The 15714-nt window shown below is 41.8% G+C and overlaps 1 protein-coding gene across 1 annotated transcript in view; it reads left to right on the forward strand.

The window, feature by feature from the left end:
* rnf43 (ring finger protein 43) overlaps nucleotides 1–15714 on the forward strand; it is an 84799-nt gene that overhangs the window by 52795 nt on the left and 16290 nt on the right. Inside the window, exon 2 of the mRNA XM_019895167.1 lies at nucleotides 198–311. Coding sequence (XP_019750726.1) covers nucleotides 198–311 — 114 coding nt within the window. The remainder of the gene's footprint in view (nucleotides 1–197; nucleotides 312–15714) is intronic.

Genomic DNA, 15714 nt, shown 5'->3' on the forward strand with positions numbered 1-15714 from the left:
AGCCCTACTAATCAATGAGTTAAGCAATTTTGTCCATTCCAGGCGGCGGCCATTTTCCTTTTTTTTTTTTTGTTAGGTTATTTTTTCGTTTGTTTTGTTTTCTTTTGACACCTTTCATTACCTTTTATTTGTTGTTCTATTTCTTCCACCAATACATTGGAAGATTGTAAACAGTGCCTTTGTGTCTTTTTGTGCAGTACCACCCTCTGTCACTGTGCAACACAAGCGAAGATGAACGGCAAGAGAGCGACTTCATCACCATCGTCAAACTGGAGCAGAGGGTTCCTCGCTGTCTGCCGCTGCTGGATAAGGTAGAAACCAAATCTTCATTCCTGTCGAAACACTTTCATCGACTTATTTCCCTTTCCGCCGTGGCAACCCGTCCGTCATTTGGTATCATCATTCCACATCTGATTCCGCTCTTAAACTTAAAAGAGAAAATGGGAATGATTTGGGAGAGGATGGTGATGGCTTTCGCATAGGGGGGTGGGCTTAGATCAGAGGTGCTGCGAAGCATGTGGCGGTGAGCCATGGCTGTGGATACGAGACTTTCAAGGCCAGCTGTCACTTGTCCCGTCTCAGCCCATCAGATCCAGAGCATAGGCCATCTCCATTTCTGCTTCCCTCTAATATGAGAGCAGCCAGAACTTAGAGCCACAACGGTTAAGACGTATGTGCAAGTGACCTGGATCTCCCTTGTGTTTAAGTATTCTTCCATGCGCACGCTAACTTAAAAGGAGTGTGATTTAAAACTGTTGCTATTTTCCTCCTTTTTCAAGTGGTGGCACAAATTAGCAGGCAGGAGTATAGTTAGGGGGGGACTGCCTTTTTTAGCTCGTGTTTTCTTTTCCCCTAATTTAAAGCCATGTTGTCGAGCTGGCCGCCATGGTGATGATGTTGAGACATTCCCACACATTTGCCGTCGTCCTCCTCCTCCTGTTTGCTCTCTCATTGGGAGCCAAAGAAAGTTGAGGAAAGGGGAGGGATGGATGTCACTCTACGCTTAATGCAGAAATGGTTTTGATTAAAGCCTTAATGGCATCACTGTGGTGTCCTGTGAACGAAACACAGTCCGAGCGCTTCCTCCCTCCCGCCTTTGAAATCAAGAGGAGGGGAGGCGGGAGGGCGTTCTTGTTCCTGTTGTTGTTGTTGTTGTTATTGTGGTCTCTAAAATATGTGCTCCAATAGAAGCTCCACTCCAACCACCTGCATCCTTGCTTCCGCGCTTTTGGTCTTGGACCTTTTTTTTTTTCGGGGATTCATCATGCAGCTGCTTGGTTAGTTTGCCCTCCTTTGAAAAGGATGAGTCAGATGGTTTGGATGTGCGGTTCTTTGAATGAGACTTGTTTACAGTTTAGTCTGACTGTAACACACCCCTCTGATCTATAGATACTCTGATGCCCACAGAGGGTTCATTTTGCACCACACACACACGCGCACACACACACACACACACACACACACACACGCACACACACACTAAAAATAGACTGCAAACTAAATAACGTGAAGCTGCCAACTTTTATGATTATACTTTGTCTTCATTTTTTTGGGGAGGTGCACTCGGTATTCTCAGACACACAGTGAGGCCAAACCTGGCATTGATGTTCACTTGCTTTCTAATTGTGAAGGAGCTGCTACTTTTTTTTCCTCCCTCTCTGAACCACTCGAGTTAGTCTGTGCCTCTGCAGTGATTCGAAACATTAATACGACTTTGCTCGGTCCACAAGTACAACTCTTTCTCCAACTGGACAGGACAGGTTGTGTATTGGTATATATGGCCGTCAAATGCTACCCTCTACTGGTACACACAATTCTGGACTATCCGGAAAAACGTTAAAATAATATAATATACATCGATCGGCCACGTATTTCGGTACACCTGCGCGCGCATGTCGAATGAGGACCCTTTCAAGAGCTAAATCAAAACAAGGATCAACCATTCCAGCTGTCCCGTTTGCACCGAAACCGATATGACTGTAACTACCTCCGTAGCTAATCAGCACAACATTCTGGAATGCCTTTCTATTTCAACATTGGCGCAGCATTCAAAAGTAACAAGAGACAAAGAAGTTGGTGGGGTGACAGTTCATTTGGTGGAGAGAAAAATCAAATGAGAGTCACACTGAGAACGAGACCTCTTGACCATTTATTTAGTGCATCCTTAACCATTAAAAATGTTTAGCCAGTACTAAAGTGGCAAGGTTAGTGATTCACATAGCCCACTTCTGTGCAGCCAGTTCCCATTCAGGCACATTTCATTTCACTAGTCATTAGTCTAGCATGTGTTCTACCATCCCTGCAATGGCCCTGAACAGGATAAGCAATTTAGCATTTTATTAAATTTTTTTAAATAGCTGCATGTGTTTTTGTAAAATTGTGTGAGACCATATCGGCCCAAATATAAGACAGCCCTGATTATAAGACGACCCCCTCTTTTTCAAGACTGAAGTTCGAAAAAAGACTTTGAACACCAAATTAATTTTTATACAGAAAATAATTACGGTACATCTGAAACAAATGATTCTAACAATATATTTGAGAGAAAAAGCATGTTATTTTGCCTCATTCAAATCTTTATCTGAACATTTAAATATGTAAACTAAAGTGCAATCACATTCGTAAATGAATGGCTTCTGGTTTTTGAAATGCAAATTACATCATAACTTCTCCTCAGCTGCCGATCTTCGACCCACTTTTCTCCAGATTGTCACTACCTTTCTCCATTTTCTGTTATCTCTTCTATTATTTTCTTCTCTTTTCCTTTTTACCGCTATTTTTATTTTTATTCTTCGTGACAGGGGTTCACTTTGGCCTGGGGAGTCAAGTTCAGCATTCGCTTTGATGATATCTGGCGCCATCTAGCGTCGTGAATGGGTATAACGTCTGGACCCCGAAGAGAGACGACCCCCACTTTTTCAGTCTTATTTCAATGCAAAAAACACGGTCTTATATTCGGGCCAATACGGTAATTGGTTCACTTTTTAACTCAACATGTTTCTCATCTTAGAAATGATGAATTATGATACTTATACTCAATGTTGCCCAAAGTTAATGGGCTGCACGGTGGAAATCTGGTTAGCACAACTGCATTCCCCGTGTGGGGTCTGCGTGTTCTCCCCGTGCCGCGTGGGTTTTCTCCGGGTACTCCGGTTTCTTCCTACGTCCCAAAAACATGCGTAGCAAGTTCATTGCACACTCTAAATTGCTCCTAGAGGGGATTGTGAGTGTGAATGGTTGTTGTTTGTCTATGTGGGCTCTGCGATTGGCTGGCAACCAGTTCAGGATGTACCCCTCCTCCCGCTCAAAAACTGCTGGGATAGGCTCCCGCATGCCTCGCGACACTTGTGAGGATAAGTGGTTCGGATCATGGATGGATGGATAAAAAGTTGATTCAAAATGAATGGAATGACTGTCCACATCTGTTCCAGGCCAGCCAGGCACCTCTTATCCAGTCACAGTTGCTTCATTCAATTGTTCATTCATTCATGTGCCTGAATCCAAACTGTCGCTTCAGTGACGTGACATAAACTCAAGCAACTTAATTACTCTCTTACCCAACCATCAGACTGTATTGGAGGCGATCTGTTATTGGCTTTTTTTGTTTGTTTGTTTTTGTTGACACTAAGCCTTGAAACAGTTCTCAGAGCAACGCATGATTCATCGGGCAAAGACATTGCAGCGGTGCCAAGAGGCCGAGTCTAAACTCCACAAGAGGCTTCCTGTACTTTGCTCTGAATAAATGCTGTAATCTACAAAGTTCAAAGCACAGTTTTATGTTTGGGAGGTTTGACTGACTTTTCATTCATTCAGACACAAACCAGCTCCATCACAAAGAATCCCCATCGTTTTTGTGAGAACAACCCCCACACTGATTGAGGGTTTTGGCCCATGTCTGAACCTGTTGACTCTTATAGAAAGCCTCGCTTATTGATTCTAACTCCTCTGATGAAAAGGGCTTTGCCGCGATTGTGCCGTAATCCTGTTGTCGTCAACTCGGCTTTTGCTGTGCACATGCGTGGATCTTTGTGCGTTATCGGGATCGTGCTTCCTGAAGACGACTGTCCAAATTTTTCAAACGCTTTCAGGAAAATTATTCACTTTGTGAGAAGACAGGAGCATTGTTTTCCTTTCAGTCACAGCTTAGCAACTATGCAATCATGACATGTAAACAATGCAAATAGTAGCACAGAACAGCAACCTACAAACCGACATTAATATTTGCTTCACATTTTTTTTTTTTTTTGACAAAAGGCAAATTTTTGACAAAAGGCAGTTTTCACTCCTCTACAAGCTACACCATGTAATTAATGACAGATGCTTCTGTTTCAGAAGGGACATTTGTTTTCACAAATGCTCGTGTAAAGACGCACCTGTGCAAGTGCTCTGGCAAAGTCCCAAAGTAAGACAAGATGTATTCCTCCAAAGAATTAACAAACCCCCAACAACTTTAAGCATTACATTGATGACAATGTGAGCTGTAATACGATATGATTTGTCGATTCGAGTTTCCACTTGCTGCTCTGCTGTAAAACCTTGATGTGGTTTTTGTTTGTTCAGATTTTTTTTTTTTTTTTTTTTACTTAAGCAATGTTTAATTTTCGACCAGATTCTCATTGGTGGAACGAAGGGACTGCTAAAAAAAAGTGAAACCAATAAACCACGGTGATTGTTTCATATTTTAACCTTACAAACTATATTTGGGTTAGGTGTTGCGCCCGCTATGCTAGTGCATGAGGGAATACCATAACTATGATTTAAGTTTTTGAGTTCTTTTGGCAATATTGGGATATCGTTAACTTAGGTCACTGTAGTTAATGTGCATTGTTCAGACAGTTTCATCTCGACAGAATGGAAGGAAAACGAAAGTGAGGGACAACAGAGAGAGAATTCTATTCAAGTTTAGGATGTACTCAGCTGGAGTTTAAACAGTTTTAAGAAAAGAAATATAAATAAAAAAAATACAGATACCTATATAAATACATTTTAAATGCAAAAGAAAAAAGATAACTCACATCTGCCACCCAAAGTACTTTTTACACATTACAAACTGTGAACAGCAACAACAACAATTATTTCTCATGGATTAGGAGCCCACAAAATTGACTTAAAATTATCACGACAGTGAGAGTGATCACAGAAATGAGTCAAAATATTAGCGGTCAGAGATGCCAAAAGGCCACTTTCATCCTGCCTTCCTGGGAATTTGCTGGGTCGCAGGTATAAAGCCACCATTTACTCTCCGCTTCCTTTATGGCAGAGCTCGCTGAAGCGAGACATTGCTGTGTCGTTCGTGTTCCTGAGACCTTGTTGCTTTGCACCTTCGGATAATGAAATGGGTGGTGATGCGCATCTGGTACAGCTGCAGTTGCTTTCAACACAAAGGGGTGTGAGCAGTGATCTCATCTCGGGTTTAAACTTCACACTCTGATGATGTCTGGCAGCAATCCATCTCCTTGGTTATATCTCTAATACGACATGGTAAGCTGAAAAATGTGCAGGTCGACTTCAGAGCCCCATCCAGCTATTGTACTTTATGCACAGAAGAGCGGGCTCTGGGAAAAACGATAGCCAGTGTGATTCACGCCGAGGTATTGATTGAGCAAAATATTACATTGTATGTTGTACCGGTAGTTTTATTTCTCAAAGTCTATATACTTTATCAAATAAATGTTAAATTGAAAAAGTTTGAGGTTTCTTCAAATCAATATTTATTGCTGCCAAGAAAAAAAAATTGGTACTATTGATTAACAGTATCAATTTCCAGGTACCAAGAATCGGGACACCGTACTGGTTCAAATGTGAAAGGTAAAACATAAAAACAAAGAGAATTACATGATGTATATTTAAAACACTATCCTGTGATTTTCTGGCGATCAGAGGGTGTACCCCGCCTCTCGCCCAAAAAAAGCTTGGATAGGCTCCGGTATGCCCACAACGTTAGTGAAGATAAGCATCAATATGTGTATACAGACAATATAACAATACTCAGACATGTCCTTATCCTCTGTGATAAATTACTAAAATTACTGCAACTTACTGAGTCATTCATTGTAGTTGTGAAACTCTTCTTCTTTTGTGTCTACATGGCTCCGCACTAGCGGCCAAGTCGCGTACAACCGAAGGAGCCCAACTAAAGTCATCATGATGCAGAAAACTTAAATTCTATGTGATATTTTACTTTGATATTAGTATTTATTAAGTACCTTTTTATAGACTGCTACTTGCCTTATTAAAAACCTTTTGTGAGGAAAATGGATGGATGAACTTTTATGCTGTTTTGTTGTGGAAGCTGGAACGGATTAACGTCGCTCCCATTCATTTCATTGGAGACAGATGGTTTGTGATAAGACTGTTTTGTTTTACGAGCACACAGACAAATTAATCTCATGGCACTCCTGTACCCTTTGGCCTGACATACTACACACCATGCAGATGGTGTCATAAGATCTCCTTTGGTGGTCAGGCCAGGACAAGTGGTTCCAGTGACAGGAAGTGGTCAAAAACAAGGGAAGCCTGGAGAAGAATGACCCTCATGACAATGTTTTTGTCTTGTCCTGTCTCATTATCTGTAGGGGGTGCCTCTGACCTTGGTCTATTCCTGAATGCTGTTTTGCAGTTAAGCGCTTGAATAGCGATGGTGGTCTCGGGAACTTTTGTGACCGCGTCCCAATATATCGCTTTCATTGGCACAAGAACACGGGCAACTCATCTGGGGGAAAAAAGGCAGTGTTCTTGAAACTTTGAGGGGAAATCTTAAAAGCAGCAGGTACACAAAAAATGAGATCTGGGTTTATATTTATTTCCTCCTTCCTGAAATGTTTTCTTTGCTTGTCTGTGCCAGAAATTTGAACGCGCCTTCAAACGGATAGACGATACCTGTTCGGCAACGCCTGACATCCATTTTTTTTTTCATCATAGTAAGAACCTTTATCCACTTTAATCCCCATGCACTTTGAAACCCATCTAGCTCTGCATTTAATCGTGTTTCAAAACATAGCATATATACTGTTGATCACTACTTAAAAGTTAGGGACCTTTTCAAGGTTAAAAAAAAAAAAAAATCACTCTTCAAGGTTCCTTTCTTCCTGTTAGCCCAAGGGCCAAATTCTCTGCTCCTTGACTCTGCTTTGATCATTTCATCTCAAACGCACAAGCTTCATAATCATGTAAAAGTAGCTTAGGGCACATCTCTCGACATGCCTCACAAATGTTTTTTTTTTTCCTGCCTTTAACTGCTCAAAGCAGTGCAGTCTGCTGGATTCTCTTCATGTAATTCCTTTAGTCCTCTGTATGCGCCTGTTTGACCCTCATGCCACAGTCTTTTCCCTCCCATTTCCTCTGTAGCTAAAGTTAGCCACTGTCTTAGTTCATCATGTCAATGAGAAGATAACTTTGTAGTAAGCACTTAATGTAGTCTAATGGTTACCTTCTTTTCCGACACTTTGATTCTTTATTTTTACTTCGCGTCAACCCTCAATGTCATTTTAGGGCATGATGATCTTTTTTTTTTTTTTTTTTTAACTCGGACTCTTTTCTTTCATAATGACACGAACAGGCAAACCACAGGAGTTGTTTTTATCCAGCCAGATCCACGGGTATCTTAGTCTTCTGTTTCTTTATTCTCATTCCTCAAAAGGTATCCAATGACCAACATGACTCGAATTTTTTTTTTTTTTTTTAACCCATAACTGCCACAGGAACCAACACCAACAACAAAAATATTGCGTGACAATAAAAGTCTGTACAGGACACGCATGTACAACATTTCTCCTGTATGTTACAACTTTGTACAAAATTCATCAGCAACCCTACCTTGAGCTGTTCTAAACAAATCATAAAGATTGATTATAGAAATTAGAGCTTATATGCGTTGAAATGTCTGTGGGGGAGACTTAATGGTGTAAAATCCAGCCAAGGCCACCGATCGATTGCCTGTACCACTTATCCTTATCAGGGCTCCCGGTGTGCTGGAACCTCTCCCAGATGAATTCAGGTACACCCTGGGTTGATTCCCCAGCCACTCTCGGGGCACATACTGGATAGACTAACAACCGCTAACACACAGCATTCACACCTAAGAACAATTTAGTTTTCAGTAAACCTGCTATGCATGTTTTTGGAATGTGGAATGAAGATTCCCCCGGAGAAAAGCCACCTAAGCACGGAGGGGAGACGTAAATGTAAACCCACCTCATGCATTAACTTGAGTTTGTCACTAGGCTTCGTCCATTATTCTCCATGAATCGAAGGGAAACATGGTTAACATATCGGAGTACATTCCAAATGTTAACAAGCTTATTTACTTTTATCAAAATCTACCCTGTAATATTGATAGACTTTTATTTTTGTTTGATTCCTGAAGTTTTTAATCGCTCGCTCACTGACAAGCAGCTCAAAAGTTCCGAATCAATTCCTGTTTTTGATTGAGTGTTAGTCTCTCGGGTTCATCATTTCACCGCAAATTTATGACCCTGCGTCATAAATAAATACAAAATAAAACATTGACACGACATGGGTAACAAGTAGTTCGGGATGTCTTGCTGCTGAAGCACAGCCAAAAACAAATATGCTGACTGCTTGCTCGTTTCTGATGAATCAGGGATTCTTCTCATGCAGCACAGCAATTGACTCACCGATTATTTAAAAAAAAAAAAAAAAAAAAAAACAAAGGTTGAGATTAAATTCACAGACAGTTGTTAGGACATGTTGTCAAGTATCTGCTATGTTAGAAGTCCAAGGACAACCCAGCCACGAGATTAGACTTTTGCCTTCACCCAAACATGAAACACCACAATCGGGGTACATGATGGGAGAATTAGAACACAAAATCCAGAGGCAAAAAAAAAAAATCCGGTTTCTTTGCTGGTCTTTCTTCGACGGGCCAGTCATGAGAGCAACCTGAGTTTTCACCGGCTGGTTTCACTGAGATTAAATGGCTGTAGATGAACAATGTGAAAAATGTTTCAAGGTCCGCATCTCATTGGCAAAGTGCACTCCTTTGTTGGTCTCCGTTTCTAAAATTGTTTTGCGCGTTGCATTCTGCAGTGGCTTTGTTTCTCGGGTGAGTTTTGCGGCTGGCAAGACGATGAAAATCAAATATTAACATAATTATGACAGTTGGGATGGGCAGGTGGGAAACAGATTAGACTGAATAACAACTTGTTGCTGCCAAATGGGCTGGGTTGCTTTGGTGACGTGATTTCGACTGACGGAGCAAGAACAAGTTGAGTCGATTCACAGGGCGATGAAATGCTCAAGAGAAGCTGTCGAAATCTCGACTCGCATCGTGGTTACGCCGATGGCCTTCAATGCCGTGGGCGGACGGGGAAGGCGGCATCCTTGCGCCCGTTAAACGTCACATAAACCGCCTGTCATTGAGCATCTGTAAATAGAACGACCCGATGCACATCTGAATTGCGGGTTTTCAGGTCGAGAGGGTCACGGCAACAGGAGACTGCAGGCCAAAGGGCCTTGCAGGTCCGCGGTGAACAGATGTCACTTGGACCTGCGGCATTGTTGTCGTTGAGCTCGGTTCAGTTCTGTCATCACTCCTATCAACGAGGTGCGAGTGATTTGCGGAGGGCTTGCCCCTCTGCGGCTCTCTTCTCTCTCTCTCTCTCTCTCTCTCTCTCTCTCTCTCTCTCTCTCTCTCTCTCTCTCTCTCTCTCTCTCTCTCTCTCTCTCTCTCCAGTCATGTGACACCTTCAATAAATGGAAAATTCTCTGGCCTAAAGGTGCGCACAGCACGCCAGCAGCAGAACACACCCCATCGGCGGCACCTTTCATCCTCACGTCTTGCCCTTGTTCGGTTTCCCTCCTATTGTTGGCATTGTTGAGCTGCTTATTTACTGCTTGCTTCTGCTGAACACATTTGTATGATGTGCACTTTGCTTCGGGAGATTTTTTTTTTTTTTTTCCTTCTCGACGAAATATCTGCAGTATGTTCTCACACTTTTTTTCTGTTCTTCCCTTTTCCTCCGCCCTCATTGAAATAGCACATACCGTAGCCTTCTATAAAGTCATCGGAGCCTTGTTGAGTTTGTCGTCACCATCACCGCAAAACTTTTATACACAAACAGTGAGATGTCTGCAGTGCCGTTCAGTGGCAAGTACCTCTCCAAAATAGAAGCACTTGGAATGTCACCTGCATGCGTGTATGTGCGGATCGCCAAATACCTTGTAACATTTTTTGTCAAATACACATAGGTATGACCTTAAAATATTTTTTCCACCCTCCCCCCACAAAAATCCGTTAATAAAAACAATGCTATGCTGCTATATTTCTCTTCAAGTTACTAAATTAACTTCGATCCAGCAAGTTGAATTCCAAACATTGACTTGTATGAACTTGAACAGACATTTTTGTTCATTTTTGTTTTCTTTTTTTCTCTTTAAGTATAAATCCATTGCGGTACATTTTTGATAGAAATTGCACTCGAATGTGTATCCTTGCGCAGGGTAGTATTCCACGTCGATGCTCCTGGTGTTTCTGAACGTAGGCTTTGCATCTTGAGGCCTTCTTTTTTGTGGGGGGGCGTCATATCCCTTATTCGTTACTTCAAAGGGAGTGCATATGGGTCAGGATTTCATCTGGCTGTCGTCGCCACTGGCCGCAAAGGTTTGTAAGAAAACGAGACCATAAAAATAGAAAGCTGTGCAATAGGCCGAAAGAGAGACAGAAGCCAGACGATACCACTCTTGGTCAAAAAGTGGCCATTATAAGATGTTCATTTTACTGGGAAGCAAACATTTCAGCTCCATCAACTTCCAATTTCAAGTTTTTGTCTTCTGATAGGCACACTCCCCACAAGGGTGACCCTGGAGCGTGCTATGGAATTGTCGTCATCAGGTTTTATGATATTACCGCAGTGATTATCAAAATCCTTTGATGCTGGGGTTTTTTGGTTGTTTTTTTTTTTTTGTTTCTGTTTTTTCTTTTGGGTGGCTCGGCAAAATAGCTTTGCGCATGAACTCAGACCCAGTCTCATCCGCAAAGGCTAAAAGAGGCCTAGCGGTAGGAAAAGATGAGTGCAGAACAATAACACTGAATTCTCATCATAATCCCCCTTTAAGTTTCAGTTATACAAAAATAATTCATAGAAGCTACTTAACGAGCCCAATTCTAATGCTTGTTCCGTCTGTTGCAAGTTGGACTAAAAAGACCGTTTTGTTTTGTTTTGTTTTTTTTATCTCAAGAGCTGGCTTTAAATTGCTTCTCTGGAGCCACAATCGACATTTTAGCCAAGACATTCCTTTCATAATGACAATGGCAAATGTCTTCTTTTGAAGAGGAGGAAGAGAAGTGAGTTATCTGCTGCTCCAGTCACTTCTCTCAACACTCTAAGGTTTCTCTACTCATGCATTGGCTCCCCGAGCACAATATAACAATAAAACTTGATAGGTGCTAGAAACCAAATTACAAAAGAGATCTTTTGAAAACATTTTTTATGTTGTGTGGCACCTCTGCGAGTACGACACCACTTTAGTCGATTTTATTTAATTTTGGGTGAAAAAAAACATTGATTGTCTCGAGATGAAAGTAATGATGAAGCGACAAATCACAAAATACACATTTACAAGTGATTATGGAAATTCAGACTGACGGCATCAAAAAAAGCGACTTGGGACAGCAACCAAATTGGTCACATGTGCGACATGGTTTTCAAATTGGTCACATATGTGACCAAGTCAGAATGTCATTTGGTCGCGTTTGTGCCGAGTGCATACATTTTAATGCTCTCACCTGCCTATGCAGACCGTAGACGTATGCTTTCCATGCATGCGCACGGCTCCCGCCTCCCTGCCGTAAACATACTTGCACGCGTGTGCATTTTGTAATCCAAAAGCCGACGCTGCGAAAGCAAAAAACAAAACGGCTCCTGATTTTGTGGTCCTCATACAAAATAGATGTCTTTTGCGGAGTCAGGATGCCTGTATGCGTTCGGCCAAAACTCCCGCCCCTACCTATTACCTATGACTAATGGAGACGTCAACGTCTCCGCATAAGCAAAAACGGTCGTCTTACATTTAGAATTGTGTGCATACATTTTAGCAAGTCAGTCAAAACTAATACTAATTGATCACTGCTAAATACATACCGACAGACAGTATGTGCCTTTTTCGCGGAAGGCATTCATTCAGCAATTAAGTAAGCCTTTGTTAACGTTCAGTCAATCAGCGTTTTGGGAATTGATGAATATGTTGCAAGGCAGGATATTGCGCTGTGGCTCTCCCACAGAATGGGTCAAAGAGCTGGCGCCGTCGAGTTGAAGGGAAAGTTATGCTGCTGTAAATTGTGGAAGTCCAGCATTTATCATGAAAGTAGAGTATTTATGAAGTCAGTGTAGAGCCCTGTTCCCCGCCACAATCTTGTCAAGGTCCTCTCAACTACAAAGCCTAGCCACATAGTGTCATTTAGAAACGTGTACACTCGAGCTAGCGTCCTTCTTTAGCGTCCACATCGTTTGCATCCAAGTTGGCTGCGCCCGCTTCTGAATGCAAGTTCAGAGGAGAGTTTCATTTTAGCTATTTATAGACTGGTTTTCCTGGAATAACAAAGACAAAATGTTCAGCATACAAGATCAAATGAATCAGATTACTCATACGTAGGTTTGTTCAAGTTGTAACCACAGAGAATTATCGTCAATGCGTTGGTTATTTCTTCGTTACCTTTGTGAAAAGGCTTTGATGTTCGGCCGCATTGCTGCTGCTCTGTTTACCGCGCAACATCTGAGAAAATGGCTCTTATCAGTTTCTCTGTGTGATTGTGAGGACGGTTATGGCAGTTGATGAAGTATACCTTCTCGACATTCTATTGTGTAAGGTGGTCTAGTCGCATTTTAAAAATTGCATAGCTTTGAGCTTCTGCCCAGTGTAACCTTAACACTTTGTGTCGAAGGACTGGACTTTGACTTCAGATTTTCTTCTACTTGTACTTGAATGTTCCTTCTTCTTTATCTTCTGCCACATTCGTGTTCCAATTTGACACAGTTACGGTGGAACTTTGAAAGGCCAATCTGTTCAAGTTATTAAAATAATGTTTCCGTAGGGCGGCATGATGATGGACTGGTTTGCATGTCCGCCTCACAGTGCAGAGGTCGTGGGTTCAATCCGGCTCCGGCCTTAAGTGTGTGGAGTTTGCATGTTCTCCCCGTGCCTGTGTGGATTTTCTCTGGGTACTCAGGTTCCCTCCCACATTCCAAAAACATGCATAGCAGATTAATTGAACACTCTAAAATTGTCCCGAGGTATGAGTGTGGGTGCGGATGGTTGTTTGTCTATGCGTGCTCTGCGATTGGCTGGAAACCAGTTCAGGGTGTCCCCTGCCTATTGCCCAAAGACAGTTGAAATAGGCTGCAGCACACCCGCGACCCTCATGAGGATAAACGGATTAGAAAATGGATGGATGGATGTTCCCATAAGAAATAATAGGTTGGGCCTGAGGGTGAAAATGTTTTTTTCCATTTTCAAATGACAATTGGCAAAAAAATGGCACTGGTTGTTGTATTTCTTTTTTTAATAACACACAAAAAAGTGGGGAAAATGCATATATTTTTACGTGCCAATTTTAGGCTTGAATAAAAATAAATACAGGGCTGAGTTGACGATATTAATATTCAATTGGGGGAGTTTATGTGATTTGGAAGTTTGGCGTTAGCTAAGCTCTGTTAGCTTGTTAGCTATCAGTCAGGACCACAACCATGATACATCAAATGACCCATCAGCCAAATTATAAAATAGACTATCATTTCATTGAATAGGAGGTCTGTTAGCGTTGGCTTACTCTCGCTGTCTCAAATTGTTTTGGGGACTGAATCGTGTGACTCTCAAGAAGGAAGACATGGCAATTGCTTTCACCACAGTCTGATCGCATTGTTCTGGGCTCGAGGTGTTCAACGTTTTGGTTAAGGTTGGGGTTCACAGCACTCTTATTTTCATTCTTCTATCAACCATGTGCAAAGTAACTGTATATGTACATATACTTACAACTGTCCCATTACCAAACGGGCGTCATGTAAACAAGACCAATTAAATGAAATTTGAATTTAAAATGAATCAATTTAGTACTTTGTATCCGCGCCAAAAGTGGAACTATGAAAATCTAAAACTTTTGGGTTTTTTTTTTTTGTTTTTTGTTTTTTTTGTTCGATTATAGAAACAAATTATCTCCTTTTTCATTTTAGATTCCCATTCAAAAACGGAACGCTTGATTGATGAACGGATTAAAAAACACGCACGGTTAATCCCTAAATGAGTTTGACATTTGCTAAATGGACGCCTTGCGCAATAGGCTGACATTTCACTTGACGTCATGCAATTTCACCTTGGACGTTCAATGCAACTTAAAGGCATGTTTCTCATGAAAAATCGACTGGCTCCATTTTCCGTAAAAAGGGAATCCAAGAAGTTGATTCAGCGAAGTGCGGGTTTGCCGATCCAGTCCATCTCGTTATTCTAGGTCAAGTCCATCAGGTCACAACCAGGCCTGTTGACAGGAACGTTTGTTGTGACTTTCCTCTCCACTTTCACATCTCTCCCCTCCCATTTTTCCCCATTGTTGTCACTCACATTCCCATGTACACCTAATTCTTTCTCCACCCTCCTGCCTTTAATCGACCAGTCTGGCACATCCCAGTTCTCATTGTACACGCTGAGCCGCCGGCCCTCTTTAAGGTCTGCATTAGAATGTTGTTTTTATATGGCGGCAAGTGGAGGCATGCGGAGCTTCTTTTGAACTGCTTGACAAACAGGTGGAGGTTATTCATGGTGCCTTTATGAGATTAAGTGAAAAATTCCCATAAAAAAAGAGACACACCTTCACACTTTACTGACATGTGCCTTGTTTGCTGTCTTTCTCTCGCTCTTTTTTTTTTTTTCTCGTCTTTCTCACCCCCTATCGTTTTTGGGCAAATGCCCAGCACTACTAGGCGGAAAGAAGGCAGGTTAGTGTTACCAAAAACGTCCCTCCCCAGGCAGGGAATCAAGCATCCAAGCCATTGCAATGCTACCACAAAGCAGACAAAGGGTTTCTCCTTTTCAGTATGAACCTGTTTAAAGTGTGACTCAGGGAGGTTCGCGCCAAGTGCTCCACCCCACCGGCTGACTTTTAACAAGGGCTTGACAAAAACATTTGTAGTGCAGACAGTAGGCCTATGTGGACTGCAGGAAGTTACATTTGTATGACTCTGAGAGGCTGGCAAGTCAAGAGTTCAAAGTCGACCTGCAAGTAAAGCCTCGACAGGTCTTTTACAGATTTCATTGTATTTGTCCCCGTTTGTCCCCCCCCCCCCCTTCATACAGCTTTGCATGTGATATTTTTTTTTCTTATCATATCATATCCATGTGATTTTATATGTGGAACAGGAAGCTGCATCAAAAACGGATATTTGAAAAATCTTTTGGAATCCTCAACTCGTTTCGGAGGACACATTCAGCCCAGCCTCAGAATGAGAAAACCTCCATTGTTCTCCACCATGACATCCACAGTGTCACTTTTTCATGTCATTTATTTGACGAATTTCACCAATTCTACGATTACAGGCGATGGAAGGATTTCAATGTTCACTTTGACGTGCATCTCACCAAACAACCCGCCACGCTACATTTGGCATCAACAAGTTCAACATAAGTAATTCAGATTTACACTGCGATACGCTTTATCTTATTTCCGATTTTGTTCTTACCCAATTTTATTTGCCTGTACTATAATTA

This window comes from Hippocampus comes, unplaced genomic scaffold (assembly GCF_001891065.2).
Source record: "Hippocampus comes isolate QL1 unplaced genomic scaffold, H_comes_QL1_v1.1 scaffold177, whole genome shotgun sequence".
In the NCBI taxonomy this organism is placed as follows: domain Eukaryota; kingdom Metazoa; phylum Chordata; class Actinopteri; order Syngnathiformes; family Syngnathidae; genus Hippocampus; species Hippocampus comes.